General features: G+C 39.8%; 1 protein-coding gene across 1 annotated transcript; it reads right to left on the reverse strand.

Annotated features, from left to right (window-relative positions):
• Positions 1-4,505: 4,505 nt before the first annotated feature.
• On the reverse strand, positions 4,506-17,801 carry LOC138898825 (uncharacterized). Its single transcript, XM_070184929.1, has 4 exons — positions 17,433-17,801; positions 17,246-17,298; positions 13,912-14,035; positions 4,506-4,859 (listed from the first exon to the last, which is right to left on the reverse strand). Exons 1-4 carry the CDS (start codon positions 17,799-17,801, stop codon positions 4,506-4,508), a joined length of 900 nt encoding a protein of 299 aa, XP_070041030.1.
• Positions 17,802-19,132: the final 1,331 nt, after the last annotated feature.

The raw sequence follows: 19,132 nt of genomic DNA on the forward strand, positions 1-19,132 counted from the left end.
AATAGAGAAAGGATGCAATTGGGGGGGGGGGGGGGCTCATCTGAACTCATGCGCGCACGGGTTTGAACGAGCCAATACCCCTAGCCATTTTTGAAAATAGTGAAGTAAGGCCCCAGCGCGCGAACTTGAATGAGGGACCGTCCATGTCCGCGCGATGCACAAGGATGTACGAGCTAGGCCTGAAGCCTTTTTAAAGGGCATTTCGGTACCTCATTTCTCCCACTCCTCTTTGTTGATTCTTAGAGCTCCTCTCCACTCTCTCAAGACCCCCAACTCCTCCATCTTCTAGGTGAGTAATCCCCACTAGTTTTGTATTTCATTCCATCAATTTCACACTAAAACTAACTCAATCCACTGTGAAATCATTGGATTTTCAAGGTATCTTCCCAAGAGCTCAAGTGAGGACTTTGCAAGATTTACTCCCAATAGGTAATTCCATCTCCTTGGACTTGCATGCATGACTTAATAATGAATATATGAGTAGGAATTTAGAGGTAGAATTTATAGGAAGGTGATTGGAAGCCTTATGTTCACCCATTGGAATTTTTAGAATTTGTAGAGAATGAAAAGTAATTCGTTTGATGAATTGGTTGGTTGGGTGTGAATAGTAAGACACGAATGTATTGTTGGAAGTCCTAAACTATCTAAGTCTGTTTCTAGTATGAATTGGTGGGTCAACGAGTGGGTATTGAATGAAGAAATATCATTGATGAAGGTCGTAGAGAAATGCACACACTAGATGCTTGACATAATGCCTAAGTGAGCAAAATGTAAGCATCCTTACTAATATTGATACAATTATATTGCATTGTTGTAGATTGAAGTTTTTTGGTGTGGTGGACCATCGTAGTATCATTAAGGGGAGAATTCGAGGTATGTTTGGCTAAGCTTCTTCCCATAAAATCGATTTCTATGAAATCCTCCATGATCTTTTAAGTATGATTTATTTATGATTCCATGCCTTAGCTTCCAAATTGCTAGAATATAATTTTGGGTGACAAGCAATTATATGCTACCCATGTGTTCCTTCCCAAGTCATGACTTTTATGCCATGAAACTACATAATTGAAATGCTTAAAAATATTGAATTACCAAATGCTCATGAAGCTATACACATTCCTTATTTTCTATTGCCATGCTCTTTTCTTTCAAAATTTTCCAACGTCTTTAGTTTTCAAATGCACATGAATATGAAGTTGTGTCCTTCCAATGATATAAATATGTCTCTATGATTTTCAATGACTCAATGCATATGTTATAAATTGAAGGAAAGCATCTGATATGTGGCCATTGTACCGAGAACGAAGAGTATCATGTATGGCCAAGAGTGCCAATGAAATGAAAGATTTTATGAAAGGTTATGAGATGAATATATTTCTTTTTATATTGAAATGTTTTTGGGAGTATCGTTAGGTCACCAAAGAAGGGTGGGTTGTAGAGGCCTAAGCCTAAAACTACATGTATCGGTGTAGGGGATTATTGGGGGACAAATCTCCTTTGCACTATGATTAGATTATTCCCCTTGACTGGGATGAATTGATTGCTAGGAAACACCATGTCAACCCACAAGGAATTGTGGTGAGACGGCCTAGTCGATCGGGCAGAGACCGGACGCCATGCTGCACACATGGTAGTTTCGCATTACTATGTCAACCCACATACATTTAGGTGAGACGGCATAGTAGATCGGGCTGAGATCGGACTCTATGCCATGTGGATAGTGGTGTGTCGATAGCTAATGATCTCCCAATAAAAAATGTTAATGCTTATTTGAAGATTGTTTATGTTTAACTTGGCATTTCAAATACTATTGGTTTTCTTACTGCTTCCATGTTTCTCTCTTCTTATGTTGGCATTCCATTCCTTGTGAGGGTACTTAGCTTTACATACTAGTACTATTTCATATGTACTAACGTCCCTTTTGTCGGGGATGCTGCATCTTTAATGGATACATATGGTACCTCAATAGGCGGCATTGATCCTTGATAGCAACGTACCCTCAACCCATTGGGTACTGGTGAGCCCTATTCTACATTGGGGCCCATATATTGCTTTGATTCCTTGTACATTGCTTTTGAGGTATAGCCGAGGCCTGGTCACCGGCACTTTCATACTACTTTCATGTTATTTAGAGACTCTGTAGACAAACTGTGGGTCGTCTTTTGAATGAAAAAAAAGCTAAAAATGATAATTTTTTTCAGATACTTCCACTTTTAAACTATGGACTTGTATTATTTTGTTATATAACAAAGAAAGCCCCCCTTTAATGAATGAAAATTAATGTTGTGTATTCATATCTTCTTGATTGATCATTACATCTTATTTCTTTGTGAATTATTCATTGTCAAGGTTGGTTTCTAGTAACTAGGTAGGCTTGCTTGATCGGGTTACCTCGGTTGAGCGTCGGTCCTACTCCCCAAGGTCGGGGCGTGACAAGCTTGGTATCAGAGCCTAAACTTTTATAAAGTGTCCTAGGATGTCTCTGAGCCATGTCGAGTAGTGTCCTTCTTATCGGTGTGAAGTCGACCACATCTATAAGTAGGACTCTACTTGGGCATTTAGTAATTTCACCCTTCTTTGATACTCTAGATCGTGCGATAGAGTTTGATTATAAGACAATCCTTTTAACTCTTGTGTTGTTCTAATTTTTAGTACATGATGTCGCACCCTAACCTTGGGAGATGCAACCAGCACATGATGCCAAGGGCATGTGCGAACCGATGTCCATACTTAGATCCTACACCATAAAATCTGGGCCAACAAGGCCACCAAGTATAATGTCAAAACTTAGAAGACTCGTAATAGGCTGTCGATGAACTTTAACATTGAATAGATACACAAATGTACATCTAATACTAACAGAGTCTTAACAATATTTACATACACCCGACATAGTCTGCAAGAGTTTAAGAGTATCATGACACACAACTTGGTCCGTAAAGGGCCCCACCATACCCAAAATAACTGGAACATACATTTCAGTACCTATCGACTTCTGAACAGCTACTCCGGAGAAATGGAGCACGACAACCAACAGCTAGAATATACACCCTACTATGGAGGGATGTCACCGGGTCTATCTGCACCTGTGGGCATGAGCACAGCGCCTGAAAGAAAAGGGCGTCAGTACGAAAAATGTACTGAGAATATAAGACTAAGAAGGTATGTCAATTAATGATACAATATAATAGACATGAATGCATGACTTCAACCTGGATACTGAAGACAAACCACCTGAGGCATAAACTAACATTTAAAAGTATTCAAGCTTTATAAAAGGTTAAGCCACTCATTGAGACTATGCATCAAATATAATATACTATAAGATTACTTAAGCACTCTCTGGGCATATCATTTCATATCGTACTCGGACTCGTAGAGGAATCAGTAAAGTTTTATTCTTTCATCACATCATAATCGATCTCAAGAGGTCTTGGTCGTACCCGGCCACACTAGGGCTTGCTAGTATTTCATAGCTCATTATTTTGTAACCGGCCTCACTGAGAACTCGGTCGTACCCAGCCATGCAAGGGCTCGATCATACCCAACCACGCAAGGGCTCGGTCGTACCCAACCACACAAGGGGCTCGGTAATATTTCACATTTCATCTCTTCATATGCAACTAGTTAGTGGTTGCACAATTGGTGCCATACCCTGCCATCTATAGAGTATCTAGATAAAGTTAGATATATATATATATATATATATATATATATATTAAAAGTGCAATGCAAACCCTTTTTTCAAGAGATGCTAAGTCTAAATTCATGATGAATCATATTTTTCGACCTCACGATACTAACTGGGAACACCTCAGACTTAAAAGGAAGGCTACCATCTAGGATGTACAAGAACAGTAACAACGTTATTTGGTATGGCTTAGATCAAACCAATCTTACGAAACATGAACCTTTTAGAGTGGGAGACGATTATACTTTATCATGCCAAGAAAGAAGATTGTCTTACATACCTTGTTGCAGACCTAGCTACGCTTTCATAGTTCCTACAGTTCTATGGTGGTTAACTCCACCTCCAACGAACCTCCCAAAATCAATGTAACAAGACAATAGATAATGCATTGACGGTTCCAAGTCTCTTTATGCTAGTTCCTACAAAAATTCGCCTCTGATTCAGCCTTAGATTGTGTAGGGGGTCCTAAAAGGGGTTTGAGAGCATTTTGGGTGAGCTAAAGTGGGTTATATCTCCTAGAATGAAAGAGAATAGGGATGCACTGCCTTTTATACTATACTGAATCTTGGAAATTTCGTCGTCATCATATGCAAAACGTGTCGCCTCGCACCAGCCATTGCACCCTGTGGAACAAATAAAATTGCCTCTCTGCCAAGTAACGTGCCTTCAGATGATTGTTGATGCCAAAACCTTGTTAATCCTTAACTTCATATATGCGGGAGAATAATGTGGGGTGTAACATAATCTCCCCCTTCGGAACATTCTTCCTCGAATGTTGATTTATGGTCATATCTTGCGAACTTCTCTAGTTATCTTAGTTTGTGCCTGTTGCAGTGACTTCGACGTTGCCTCCCATGGTATGGAACATGTGAGGGTACCTAGATTTCATATCTTCTTTAGCTTCCCATGTCATCTCTTCTACCTTATTGTTCCTCCAAAGAACTTTAACTGAAGCTACCTTTTTGGTTCGCAGCTTACGAACACGAGGATCTAGGATAGCCACCGAAATTTCTTCGTAAGATAAGTCCTCTATGACTTGAATATCTTCAATAGGGGTAACTTGGGAGGAGTACCCCAAGCACTTGCGGAGCATGGATACATGGAATATCAGATGCACTATTCCCAATTCCATGGGAAATTCAAGCTTATAAGCTACTTGACCGGTTCTCTGAATAATTCCATATGGTCTGATATATCAGGGGTTGAGCTTTCCTTTCTTATCAAAATACATTATGCCTTTCAGAGTCGACACCTTCAAGAATACCCAGTCTCCCAAAGCAAACTCCAAATCTCGTTGTCGGTTATTCGAGTAAGATTTCTTCCTGCTTTGGGTGGCCAAGAATTGACTTCGAATCATTTTCACCTTTTCTACAGCATGTTGAACCAATTCAGGACCCAATAACTTTGTATCACCCACTTCGAACTAGCCGATAGGAGATCTGTACTTCCGTTCATATAGGGCCTCATACGGTGCCATCCGAATGCTAGCATGATAGCTATTATTATAGGCTGAGTGGTAGATGATCCTCCCAACTTCCTTTGAAGTCCAAAATGTAGGCTCATAACATGTCCTCGAGTGTCTGAATAGTGCGTTCAGCCTGACCGTCTATTTGTGGATGGAAGGTTGTGCTAAGGTTGATCCTCGTGCCCAATCCTTTTTGAAGTGATCTCCAGAAGGCCATAAACTGGGCACCCTCCATTTGATATAAAAGATATTGGAATCCCATGAAGTCAAACTACCTCTTTAATGTATAACTTAGCATAATCTTCAGCCGAGAAGGTAGTCTTAACTGGTAATAAGTAACCTGGCCTGGCGATTCGATCCATGATAACCCATATGGAATCAAACCTTCAGTGTGAATGTGGTAATCCGGCAACAAAATCCATGTTGATCATCTCCCATTTCCAGGTTGGAATTTCTATATTCTGGAGTAGTGCTCCGGCTTTCTGGTGTTCAACCTTAACTTGTTGGAAATTTGAACACCGAGCGACGTATTCAGCAACTCTCCTCTTCATGTTGTCCCACCAGTACAACTGCCGAAGATCATGATGCATCTTTATTGACCCCGGATGAATAGAATATCGAGACTTATGAATTTCCACCATGGTCTGCTCTCAGAGTCCCCCGACATAGGGCACACACAACCGGTCCTGGTATCTAAGGACTACATCCTCGGATAACTCGAACACTTGATTCTTTTGAAAGGGAGTGGTTCCTCCTACCTTCACCAAGGCTGGATCATCACATTATCGTGCCTTTACATCTGCCACTAACGAGGATTTGGCATCGTTTCAAACTGTGGCCCTTCTGTTACCGGTATCGAGCAATCGTATGCTTAGGTTAGCCAACTGGTACAAGTATTTGGTCATCTAAACCTTATGTATTTTCACATACTACCCATGGATTTCTGACTTAATGCATCAGCCACAACATTTTCCTTCCCGGGGTGGTACAGAATATTTGTTACACCCTGCAGTATTATGTCGATATTACACCTTACAGTATTACGTTGATGTAACACCCTGTAGTATTACGTCGATGTAGTACCCCCACAGTATTACGTTGATGTTACGCCGCGTAGTATTACATCAATATTGTATCATGTAGTATTACGTCGATGTTATACCCCGTAGTAAAATGGGGATTAATTATAATATTACATCAAGATAGCATGTTGGATAATAGTGGAGATAAAAGAATTAATTAAAGTTATATTTAGATAATTGGTGAGGGGACAATATATCCACATGTCACTATGAGGGTAACAAAGTGACTATGCATTTAATGGGTAGTAAGTGGCATATTTGAAAGGATAAGAGCTTAGCTTGCTAGGTGGACCCCATGGTCCATAATCATATGTCATCATTTGAGAGCTCACTTCTCTCTTATTTTGTAAATATATGCAACAATATCTTGAATTAATTAGACAAGAGTTCCATATGAAAAGTTGGCTGCAACTACACGTAGAAAGCAATGAAGGATTTTTCTCCTCTTTCTCTTTTAGAAACCCTTGATGTGCGGCATCTAAGTACTTAATAGCAACAATAATTCCTTCATTTTATAGCAGCAATGTGCTATACAAATATAGAAGTAGTGTTGATTCTCCCTTTTGAGATCTAGTAACAACGTTTCTTTCCAATATAGACTACTTTAGCTAAACAATTGTGTTTCTCAAGAATGGTAGCAGCAACGTTTGTTTTCTTGAAGTGAATCGAAGGGTACTTCATTGCTAAGTAATGTTACGGAAGGTTCGAAAGAGGGCAACCAAGGTTAAGCATATAATGGGTAGGATTGGTTATTGATGTTGTTCTTTGGTGCGGTTTCGAATTTGGGAAAGTGAGGAAATATAGGGGAAGTGCTGCCCAATTCTCCGCTGAAGTACCACGGGCAGTATATATTAAGTCGTTATCTATAAAGGTATGTTAAGGCTATCTCTTCTTTCCTTTTGCCATGGTCCATATGATACAAACGCACAACTTTCATAAATGCCTCTATTCATAGAAGTATTAGGGGTGCCTATGTTCTTGATTTCCCATGTGTCCTATTATTATATCGTCTGTTCATCGGTCTCAAAAAAATATGTAAGTTGATAAAGTTTATCCGACGGTATATTGATCTTATGACATTCCGAGAGATCTTATTGACTTACTTCATTATGCATTGCATTCATTTATACATGTACATTGACTCATGACCAGATGACGTTATATACGTGCATATTATATGTATATGGGGTATGGGAAAAAGTTACGGTATTTTATACACACCACCACCTGATCAGTTGGTATACATTGATGATTTCGCCCATAGAGGCTGAGATGATATGATGGGATGCCCTCAGAGGCTTGATGATGTTATGTACGCATATAACTATGCATGATATGACATTTATACACATATGCATGGCATTATAAATGTTCTATGATTCATAGAGCTATTCAGACTTACAGGTCGAGTCCTTTACTCCATGTTTCTTTAATGTCTTTTATATACTGCTTTTCATGCCTTACATACTCGGTACTTAATTGTACTGGTGTCCCTTTTACCTGGGAACACTACATTTTATGTCCGCAGGTCTCGATTGACAGGTTGACAGTCCTCCTAGTAGGCTATCAGTTCAGCGGAAGATGTTGGTGCACTCCACTTGCTCCGGAGTTGCCTTTTTGGTCAGTATGCTTTGGACATATAGAGATTGGTATGGCAGGGCCATAAGCCGACCTTTATAATGCTTATGTACTCTTAGAGGTTTGTAGACATATGTCATGTATATGAAAGATTGTATGGCCTTGTCGGCCAATGTTTTAAGTGTACAAATGACCATTTCGGCCTTATAGGTCATATGGCATATGTATAAGTCGGTATATCATGTTGGGTCATCCTGTGTCGACTATTCCCTCATATTTTATTCTAGTTATCGCATGAAGACCTTTCCGGCTCATTTACTTATGATAGTATGATACGAAAGATATGTTACGTCTGTACTCGGTTGAGTAAGGCACCGGGTACCCGTCGCGGCCCTTCGGTTTGGGTTGTGACAAAAGTGGCATCAGAGCAGTTCTATCCTAGGGAGTCTACAAGTTGTGTCTAGTAGAGTCTTATTATGGGTGTGTTGTGCACCACACTTATATGCAGGAGGCTACAGGGCATTTAGGACTGTCACTCTTTCTTCTTACTCTATATCGTGTGGTAGAGCTCAGTTATAAGAATTCAAACTCCTAACTTCTATTTTATTCGTAATACAATGATACCAACATCCAGAAAGATAAACCGGTAAGAGATGTAGATGTGGAAGAGTTGAGTCAGAGGAACTCGATTTTGCATCATGCTTATAATGAGTAAATATGAGGTCTTCAGCAGATCATATGTGTACTAAGACGTGTAAGCTTCTTGATAAGGAGACCTAAGGCGTGAATATCTATCCACCCATATGGTAAGCAACAACGAGAGAATTAGAAGGTAGATACAAGTTTCAACAAGTAAAAGAATCAAGGTAAATAAGGGTACGAGGTACCCGGTTAATAAAAATTATCAGTATTTACAATTCAGGCAGAGAAATATAAGCACTTTGAGTTACTTTCAACTGTAACAGAGGTATGCACAATTGGCCACACCCATCTCAGTTATGCTCTATGGGAGCCAATGGATATAGTTTAAGAGAAGGACGGATCAAGATCTAGCTGGGGTTAGAGTAACCCAAAATGGTGGATGTATTGTTAGCGTTAGCAGACATTTCCGAAAGATATTGCAAACGTGGTAATAATTCTCCTTGTGAGACACCCAGATGGTGCACTCTAGAATAGTACAGCTAGATATGAATACTAGAATATTCAAAAAATTACAAAGATAGGCACTGGAATCCTAGAAGGGATAAATATTTACCTTAGTATGGCTCCCATCCCTGGTAAAGAGAGAATGTTAGGTGACCCAAAGAGCCAGTGGATGGAGTAAGGGGAGCTAAAAGCAAAAGAATATTTTGTTAAAGTTTTCAGAATAAAGTGATAGACAGAAATATTAGCAGGAGAATAAGAAGAGAGTAAATGATAAAAGCATGATGTGATAAGTGAGTGATAACGGCAAATCAAAATATGACAGGATGACAGAGTCTATAATCAAGTGAAGGGAAAGACAAGAGGAGACATGCCTTAAATCAATAAAAGGGTATAAGCCATGAAGTCATATCCTTATTTCGAGAAATAAGTTGGTGATTCCAACATGATTACCAAAAGGAAATGTTAGACCCCGGAGTAATAGAAATCAGTATGGGCTGGTGAACAAGATAAACTAAACATGAATTAGGGACCAAATGATTTGATAATAGTCGGCATCGTGAGAATTTCAGAGATCATATTTCGACGATAATAAAACGGACAACAGAAGAATAACCTTTAAAGGTCATTCAGGAAGACGTTTCCCTAGAACAAATAATGTGAGCTTAAGGGACTATGTGTGCCAGTTACAATAGGTGTCACCCTCGTGAGAAAGAAATTTCGTTATCTTTGGTACAGAAGGATTACCGCAAGGCGAGTAAGAGTCAGTAAAGATGTGAAAAGACGTCAAAGATGAAGAGAGGGGGAAAGATGGTCTGATATGGTATTAAGTAGGAGTTATATGGTTAAGGGAACTATGGAATAGTAAAGTAAGAATGCGATAAAAATGAGAAATGGATGAGATTGTGTCAAGCCCCGACCTTAGGGAGCGCGACCGGCGCTCAACCGAGATACCCCCGCTTAAGCAAGCCTGTTAGATGCCTTCTACCAACCTTTTCCATTAACAATATAAGAACCAGTACAGGTGATAGACATGAGAAGAGTCAAGTGTTCCATAATATTTTCCACTACTAAAGGATATTTATTTATGATTTCCAAAATATAGCAAGTTTACTGATAGGATAAAAATATGTTCGCCCAAATACCAACACTTACTAGTTTAATTCCCAACATCATATACCACCCACAACCTGTCCGCGGAGCCTCTAAGTACAATAGAAGAGTAGTATGGATGTGTCAGCGACACGACCCCGGATATACCTTAAAATGTAGCGTACAACGTCAAATGACATGAATCCCGAAACAGAGTAGGGCTCACCAAAATCTGCTGAATAGAGATTAACTGCTAACGAGGATCAAAACCACCTGCTGACGAATCACTTGCATCCATTGAAGATGCAGCGCCCCCGGCAAAAAGGACGTTATTACATATAGAATAGTACTAGTATGTAAATCTAAATATCCACTTTCAAAATAGTATACCTGTCATGCCCCGACCTCGGGGAGTGCAACCGGCGCTCAACAGAGTTACCTCGGTCGAGCAAGCCTGCACAGTGCCATCTACCCAACTCACCCATAAATAAAGACAAGAATACATTTCATTAACAAGTCATTAAGAAGTAATGTGAACAAAACCGGTTCATTTTCATTAGTTATGTCATTAACAAATCTTCAAAGCAGTTAGTTGTACAATCATAGTTACAGTGGAACAAATGATACCATTACAACATTTTTAGTTAACTTTCCCAAAAATAGATACAACCCACACTATATCTACGGAGACTCTAACAGGAGCAAAAGAGTGCTATGAACTGGCCAGCAACAAAGCTCCGGCTATACCTCAAAATGCTATGTACAAAGGATAGAAGATACATGACCCTGAAATGAAGTGGGGCTCACCAAATCAGCTGAGGAGAGGGTGTGTTGCTATCACTGATCAATACCACCTATTATGGAACCACCTGCATCCATTAAAGATGCAGCGCCCCCAGAAAAAGGAACGTTGGTACATATGGAATAGTACTAGTATGTAAAACTAATCACCCTCTCAATAGAACGAGCAACAGTAAACGGAGAATAAAATATGATATCAATAAGGGACTCAAACGGTATCAAAGTGCCACATTAGGGGAAACGTAAATTTCAAGTAGGTTTCGGTAATTTAAGTTGGGAGATCTTTAGCACCGATATACCACCGTATTTTAGCACGGAGTCCGATCTTATACCGACCTTCTAAGCCGTCTCACCCCGAGACATACACTCACAATACCACCATGTGTGCGGCATAGCATCCGATCTCAGCCCGATCGGCTAAGCCGTCTCACCACAATGTCGTGTGGGTCGAAATTACATCACATCTAGCTAGTAATAATCTCATCCCATTTAAGGGAAAAATATATCAACACACCAATATCATCCCATATAAGGGGAAACAGTCTTATCACATTAACACGGGGATTTACCCCCCAATCACTCCTACACCGGCACGTGTAGTTTCGGGGTTAGGTTGTTCCGGCCTACCCTTCCTCGGTGGCTAATCAATACTCCCAAGGCATTTGTTATTAAAAGTATTTACCTCTCAATTCATATTCTTTTACATATCATTCATTTTATAGACATCATTAGCCATAACACAATATCATTCTTGGCACATTGGTCGTACTTCATAATTCAGCTCACTATTCCATTTTCAATCATTATCATGAATAGTCAACAACAAGGCCTTTCAAATTAAGACCTTAATCACATACTTGAGCAAATTAGGGTCTTAGGCACATATGACTTCTTACACAATTGACATGGTAGCTTTCATAAGAATTCACGCTTTCAAATCATAACATAGTAACATACAGCCCATACTTAAACCATATCCTCAAACATTAACTTAACATAGCAAGAATCTTTGGAATGCATATTGAACACATAATTATTTCGACACAAGGCTTATTTGACAATAATTCAATTTATAAAGGGCATCACGAGACTTACTAGGACATTGTGGGGTTCAATTCTAAGAGAAGGGTTTAGCTAACATACCTTGCCTCGAGCCTTTTTAAATTACTACAATGTTTCAGAATTCTTAGCTTCTTGATCTATTTGGAAATATAGCAAAATTGAACACAAATTAGGAGAGAGTTTATGGTTCCAACTCATTTGACCATTTTATCAAACACTAGGTGGGTATTATGATTTCAAGGTCCTCCCATGGTGGATTCTTTCACCCCACTACCCAAAGTCTACCCAATTTAGCTCAACATTCTTCCCCCAACCCTTGATAGTAAATGCATGTAAAAATAAACAACTCTCATACCCAAGAATTGCCTTACTAATTACCTATTATCAATTAGAATCACGAAATTGAGGGCTATGGAGTAGAAACTTACCTCTAGGATGAAGACCTAGTGATTTCTTCTTACAATTTCTTTAACTTTGAGCAAGAATTGATGGATGATGGGCTTAGGAACTCCCCCCCCCCACCCACTCCTTGGCACTCCCTCTCTCTAGAATGTATGTTTTTGCTTCAGAAGTGGTCTATTACTCTAATATGTCGAAATAGGGTCGGGTAAAGAAATTAGAAAAAAGGAGCCCCGTCACAAATCTGCGGTCGCATATGTGACCGCATAATGCTTCTGTGGTATGTGAAATGGGCTGCAAAATAGCCCTCGGAACTGGGCACTCCTGCCTGACTCTGCGACCATTATGCGGTTCGCAGACCTATTCTACGGTCGCATAATGCGCCGCAGAACCTCCTTCCAGAAAAATCTCATGCTGAGTCTGATTATTGGACCCAGATAATTATAAAAATCGTGATTGAAAACATTGCAGAATCACTCTTAATATCAGAGGTACAAGAGAGATAGTACATCAGCCATATTCTATAACGGCTCTACGATAAAGCCAGTTAGAAGAGTACCAGCCTCATAGGAAGTCAGTATGAAGCTTCCATCTTATTGTGTATGCACCAGAAGTGCAAGTATTATAGTAGAGCTTCAAGTTGTGGATGTGAATTATATCTATGTGGAAGGGAGGTTATGAAAGAGATAGAAGATACGATGCGAGATTTTATGGTAAGGAAGGTAAAGGTGAAGAAGGTACGAGATACTCACGTGCAGAAGGTTGTGAATAGTCCATACTTAAGATAGAGGGCTAGAAGTACTGGGATTCAGTATCCAGAAATGATAGCGGTATCGTCAGTGGCATATCTACTAGCCTATGGTTTCCAGTTACCGAAAGTTCTAGTTAAGAGAGTAAAGAAGAGTTAGAGACGATGTGATGTCTCTCTTGAGGTTCTAGAATAACATAAGAAAATCAATGGTGCAAGCAAGTTAAAGGAAGGTTGTGAGTAATATAAATAGATATGTGTAGGTCGCAAGCTAAAGTGTGGTAGTAGAATGAAAGTGAAATTGTGATAAACGATAAGAGAATGACGTTTAGGCCTTCCATTGAGTAATGATTCATAGAGAAGGGATTTCATGAATTGCGCGGGATTAGAATATGGGATAAGATGAACCACGTTGGGATACCATCAAATACGATTATTGAAGTATAGTATCACCCCTAGGTGGATTAGGCAAGTCACTTCAGATGTTCCTCGATGAGACGTAAGCCCTAGTGACAATGTGATACGTAAGAGGTTTCAAGTTATCATTGGTAGATTATAGATAAACATTGAGGTGAATCACCAATAGAATTAGCTTGTCATTCTTAAGATGAACAGTAATGAGGAAGCATTAAAGGACTTAGATTTATACATGTAGGATAAGAAGCGAAAGAGTAACCTGGAGTTGGGTAGCAGACTTCGATAATAATAAAATCAAAGTAAGAGTTATGGTATAGTATGACCTACCTAGATGTAGTAAAGCCATAAGGATAGATAACCGAGTCTATGAAACAAAATATAGCAATAGTTCGACAAAGTACCGAGCGGACAACTTTAGTATACCTACAGATACCCAGAAGGACAACTTGTCATAGTACTGCATATGTTCACAAGTGAGGCCTAGAGATTGGCTAAAAGCTGGAGGAAAAATGAGGGAAGATAGCATAGTCATAGATACAAGGACAAAGTCGTACAGGCTGCATGACAGAAGGTAGAAACAGTTACGAGATTGGAAGAATTTTGACCACATGTAGTGGTGTAAGAAAGAGGCCTAAAGGGGGGAATACTCTGGCCTTTGGATTAATTCATAGATTAGTTGCCTAAGTAACAAGGACAATATTAAAGTATTTGTAAAGGTTGTAGGTTATGAGACTGATAAGCGCATCATCAATATTCGAGGACGAATGTTCCAAAGGGGGAAATGATGTTATACCCCACAGTATTACGTCAATGTTACACCCCGTAGTATTACGTCGATGTAACACCCCGCAATATTACGTCGATGTTGCACCTCGTAGTATTACGTCGATATAACACCTCACAGTATTACGTCGATGTTGCACCCTGCAGTATTATGTCAATGTTATGCCCCGTAATATTACGTTAATGTTACACCCTGTAGTATTATGTCGATGTTATACCCTGTAGTAAAAGGGGGATTAATTATAATCCAGCAAGATAGCATGTTGGATAATAGTGAAGATAAAAGAATTATTTAAAGCTATATTTGGATAATTGGTGACGGGACAACATCTCCACATGTCACTATGAGGGAAAGTAACAAAGTGACTATTCATTTAATGGGTAGTAAGTGGCATATCTGAAAGGATAAGAGCTTATCTTGCTAGGTGGACCCCATGGTCCATAATCATATGGCATCATTTGAGAGCTCACTTCTCTCTTATTTTGTAAATATATGCAGCAATATCTTGAATTAATTAGACAAGTGTTAATATGAAAAGTTGGCTGCAACTACACGTAGAAATCAATGAAGGATTTTTCTCCTCTTTCTCTTTTAGTAACCCTTGATGTGCAGCATCTAAGTACTTAATAGCAACAATAATTCCTTCCCTTTATAGCAGCAACGTGCTATAAAAATATAGCAGTAGTGTTGATTCTCCCTTTTGAGATCTAGTAATAACGTTTCTTTCCAATATAGACTACTTTAGCTAAACAATTGTGTTTCTCAAGAAAGGTAGCAGCAATGTTTGTTTTCTTTAATTGAATCGAAAGGTACTTCATTTCTAAGTAATGTTACAGAAGGGTTGAAAGAGGGTAACCAAGGTTAAGCATATAATGGATAAGATTGGTTGTTGATGTTGTTGTTTGGTGTGGTTTCGAATTTGGGAAAGTGAGGAAATATAGGGGAAGTTCTAACCAATTCTACGTTGAAGTACCACGGGCGGTATATATTAAGTCGTTATCCACAAAGGTATTTTAAGGCTATCCCTTCTTTCCTTTTGGCATGGTCCATATGACACAAATGAAACGAGCAAACGCACAACTTTCATAAATGTCTCTACTCATAGAAGTATTATGGGTTTCTATGTTCTTGATTCCCCATGTGTCCTATTATTATATCGTTTGTTCATGGGTCTCAGAAAAATACGTAAGTTGATAAAGTTTATCCGAAGGTATATTGATCTTATGACATTCTGAGAGATCTTATTGACTTACTTCATTATGCATTGCATTCATTTATACATGTGCATTGACTCATGACCAGATAGTGTTATATACACGCATATTATATGTATATGGGGTATGGGAAAAGGTTACGGAGTTATACACGTACCACCACCTGACCAGATGGTATACGTTGATGATTTCGCCCATAGAGGCTGAGATGATATGATGGGATGCCTTCAGAGGATTGATGATGTTATGCCCTATGCATGATATGACATTTATACGAATATGCATGACATTATAAATGTTTCATGATTCATAGAGCTATTTATACTTACAGGTTGAGTCCTTTACTCCATGTTTCTTTAATGTACTTTATATACTGCTCTTCATGCCTTACATACACGGTACTTTAATTGTGTTGACATCCCTTTTACCTGGGAACGCTGCGTTTTATGCCTGCAGGTCCCGATAGACTGATTGAAAGTCCTCCTAATAGGCTATCAGCTCAACGGAAGATGTTGGTGCACTCCACTTGCTCCGAAGTTGCCTATTTGGTCAGTATGCTTTGGACATATAGTGATTGGTATGGAGGGGCCATAAGCCAACCTTTATAATGTTTATGTACTCTTAGTGGCTTGTAAACAGATGTCATGTATATGAAAGATTGTATGGCCTTGTCGGCTAATGTTGAGTGTACAAATGACAATTTAGGCCTTATAGCCTCGTATGTCTTATGTATAAGTCGGTATATCATGTTGGGTCGTCCTGTGTCGAGTATTCCCTCATGTTTTATTCTAGTTATCTCATGACGGCCTTTCTGGCTCATTTACCTATGATAGTATGATACAAAAGATACGTTACGTTGGTACTCAGTTAAGTAAGGTACCGGATGCCCGTCACTGCCTCAATCTTGTGTGTATCAACCCAGATACCCTCACCTGAAATAATATGTCCAAGGAAAGCTACATAATTCAACTAAAATTCACAGTTTGAGATATTTGCGTACAACTTCCTTTCTTCTAGAACTCTAAGCATAGTACGCAAATGATCTGCATGCTCAGCCTCTGAACGGGAATAAACCAAAATATCATCTATAAATACAATCACGAACAGATCTAGAAAGGGTCTGAACACAAGGTTCATCAAATCCATGAATACTGCTGGGGCATTGGTCAAACCGAATGACATAACACAAAAATCAAAGTGCCCGTATATGGTCCCAAATGTTGTCTTCGGAATATCTTTCTCTTTAACCCTTACCTGATGATACCCCGACCTCAAGTCTATCTTTGAGAAACATCTGGCACTCTGCAACTGATCAAATAAATTATTAATCCTCGAGAGCGGGTACTTATTCTTGATCATCACCTTATTCAACTGTCTGTAATCAATACACATCCGCAAGGAACCATCTTTCTTTCTTACAAATAACACAGGTGCTCCCCACGGTGATGTACTGGGTCTGATAAAGCCTTTTTCAAGAAAATCCCTCAGTTGTTCTTTCAACTCTCTCAGCTCTGCAGGTGCCATTCTATAAGGAGGAATAGATATCGGCTGAATATCTAGTAATATGTCAATAGAAAACTCAATCTCCCGCTCTAGCAGAAGGCCTGGAAGCTCATCGGAAAACTCATTAACCACCGGGATAGACTGAAGGGTCGGTGACTCTGCTTTCACATCTTGTACCCAAACTAAGTGATAAATATATCCCTTTATGATCATCTTCCTTGCCTTGAGATAGGAAATAAACCTACCTCTCGACGATGCAATATTACCTTTCCACTCCAGAACTGGCTCCCCTAGAAACTGGAACTGAACCATCTTTGATCTACAATCAACGTTAACATAACAAGAAGCCAACCAATCCATACTCATTATAACATCAAATTCTACCATATCTAACTCAATCAGGTCTACTACTATAGAACGACTATGAACTACTACTATACAATCTCTATATACCCGTCTAGCTATCACTGGATCCCCAACAGGTGTAGACACCTCAAAAGGTTCAATCAACTCAAGTTCTATCCCAAACCTACTAGCAACCAACGGAGTGACGTACGATAAGGTGGAACCTAGATCAATAAATGCATATACATCATATGAGGAGACTGATAATATAACTGTAACAACATCAGGTGATGACTCTTGATCCTGCCGACCCACTAATGCATAAATGCGGTTCTGAGGACCGCTCGAGCTAGATGCTCCATTTCTGCCTCTACCATAACCGGCTGGTGCCTGTGAACCTTGCCTAGGGGGCCATACTGATGATGACGAACCAGCTACAAATCTTGATGGCTGAATTATACCTGCACCACCTCTCATCGGACAATCTCTCATAACATGGTCTGGATAACCATAAGTATAACAAACACCCAACCCCACAAGGCACTGCCCGACATGTTGCTTACTACACTGAGCACATCATGGCAAGGGCGGCCTCATCAGACTTGACTCACTCCTATACTAAGAACTAGAGGCCCTGGAACTCTGACTGGGCCCTGAATATGTGGAACGATCAAATCTCCTACCGGAAAACTGAGGGTGTGACCTTCATTACCCTCAAAGTCCTCTGCATCCTATCAATAAATACTTGAGGGTCCTCGTTTGGATCTGTTCCAGTGAATAACAGAGGGTCCAAATTAATAAAATCATGAACCCTCGCACTGATGGCCCTATTTACCTTACCAATACCTATTTCCTAGCACTGAGCATGTGTGGCCACTAATTGAGTCAATAGCTATATAGCTAGATAGCATCTCTCATCTCCTGACCCGGTGCATCTAGTTGAGGAGCTGGGGGTACTGGGGCGGGCGTTGGAGATGGTGCCACTCGTATCTCCTCTGGAGAGGGTAGGGTATGTAAAGTGAGAGATTGAGTCTCACTATGAGACTTTCCCCGAGCCCTGGTAACTCGTGGCGCTCGACTTGTAGTCTCATCAGTCACGGACTTGCCCTTCTGGGCAGCTGTAGCCTTCTTAGGCATCGCTGAAAACATAACATATTATTAGAAAAATGAATCCTTATATCACACGATCTAAGATAAGAAGGGAGGATAACATCTTATATGTCCTGCAACCTCATGTTTATAAGTTTGGTGCAAAACACACTCATAAACAAGACTCTACTAGACACGGTCTGTAGACAACCCTAGGATGGAACTGCTCTGATATCACTTTTGTCACGACCCAAACCGATGGGCCATGACGAGTGCCCGAATCCTACCTGTCGAATACCCCTAAACATATGTCTAAGATATAAACATGAATTATGGGTAGGTCATGCATAACATCTGTCAATAAACTGCTAAATCATATGAATAACATGCATGAGAAAACATGCCCAAAAGGCATATATACATATATATATATATATATATATATATATACGGAACATGGTAGGGCGAGCCGACAAGTCCACATATTATCCAACCATATATGACTGTCTACAGACCTCTAATAGAGTGTACAGTTGTATGAAGGACGGAACTGGGACCCGTCATACCCATATATGTATACAAAAGTATCATACCAAAACTCAATAGCAGCTCCGGATCAAATAGAGCACACCAACTCTCGCTGAGCAAGGATCCTAAGAAGGGGGGTCGTCAGTGTCTACCTGCACCTGTGAGTATGAAATGCATGCCCCCATACAATA

This window comes from Nicotiana tomentosiformis, chromosome 9, assembly GCF_000390325.3.
Source record: "Nicotiana tomentosiformis chromosome 9, ASM39032v3, whole genome shotgun sequence".
NCBI lineage: Eukaryota > Viridiplantae > Streptophyta > Magnoliopsida > Solanales > Solanaceae > Nicotiana > Nicotiana tomentosiformis.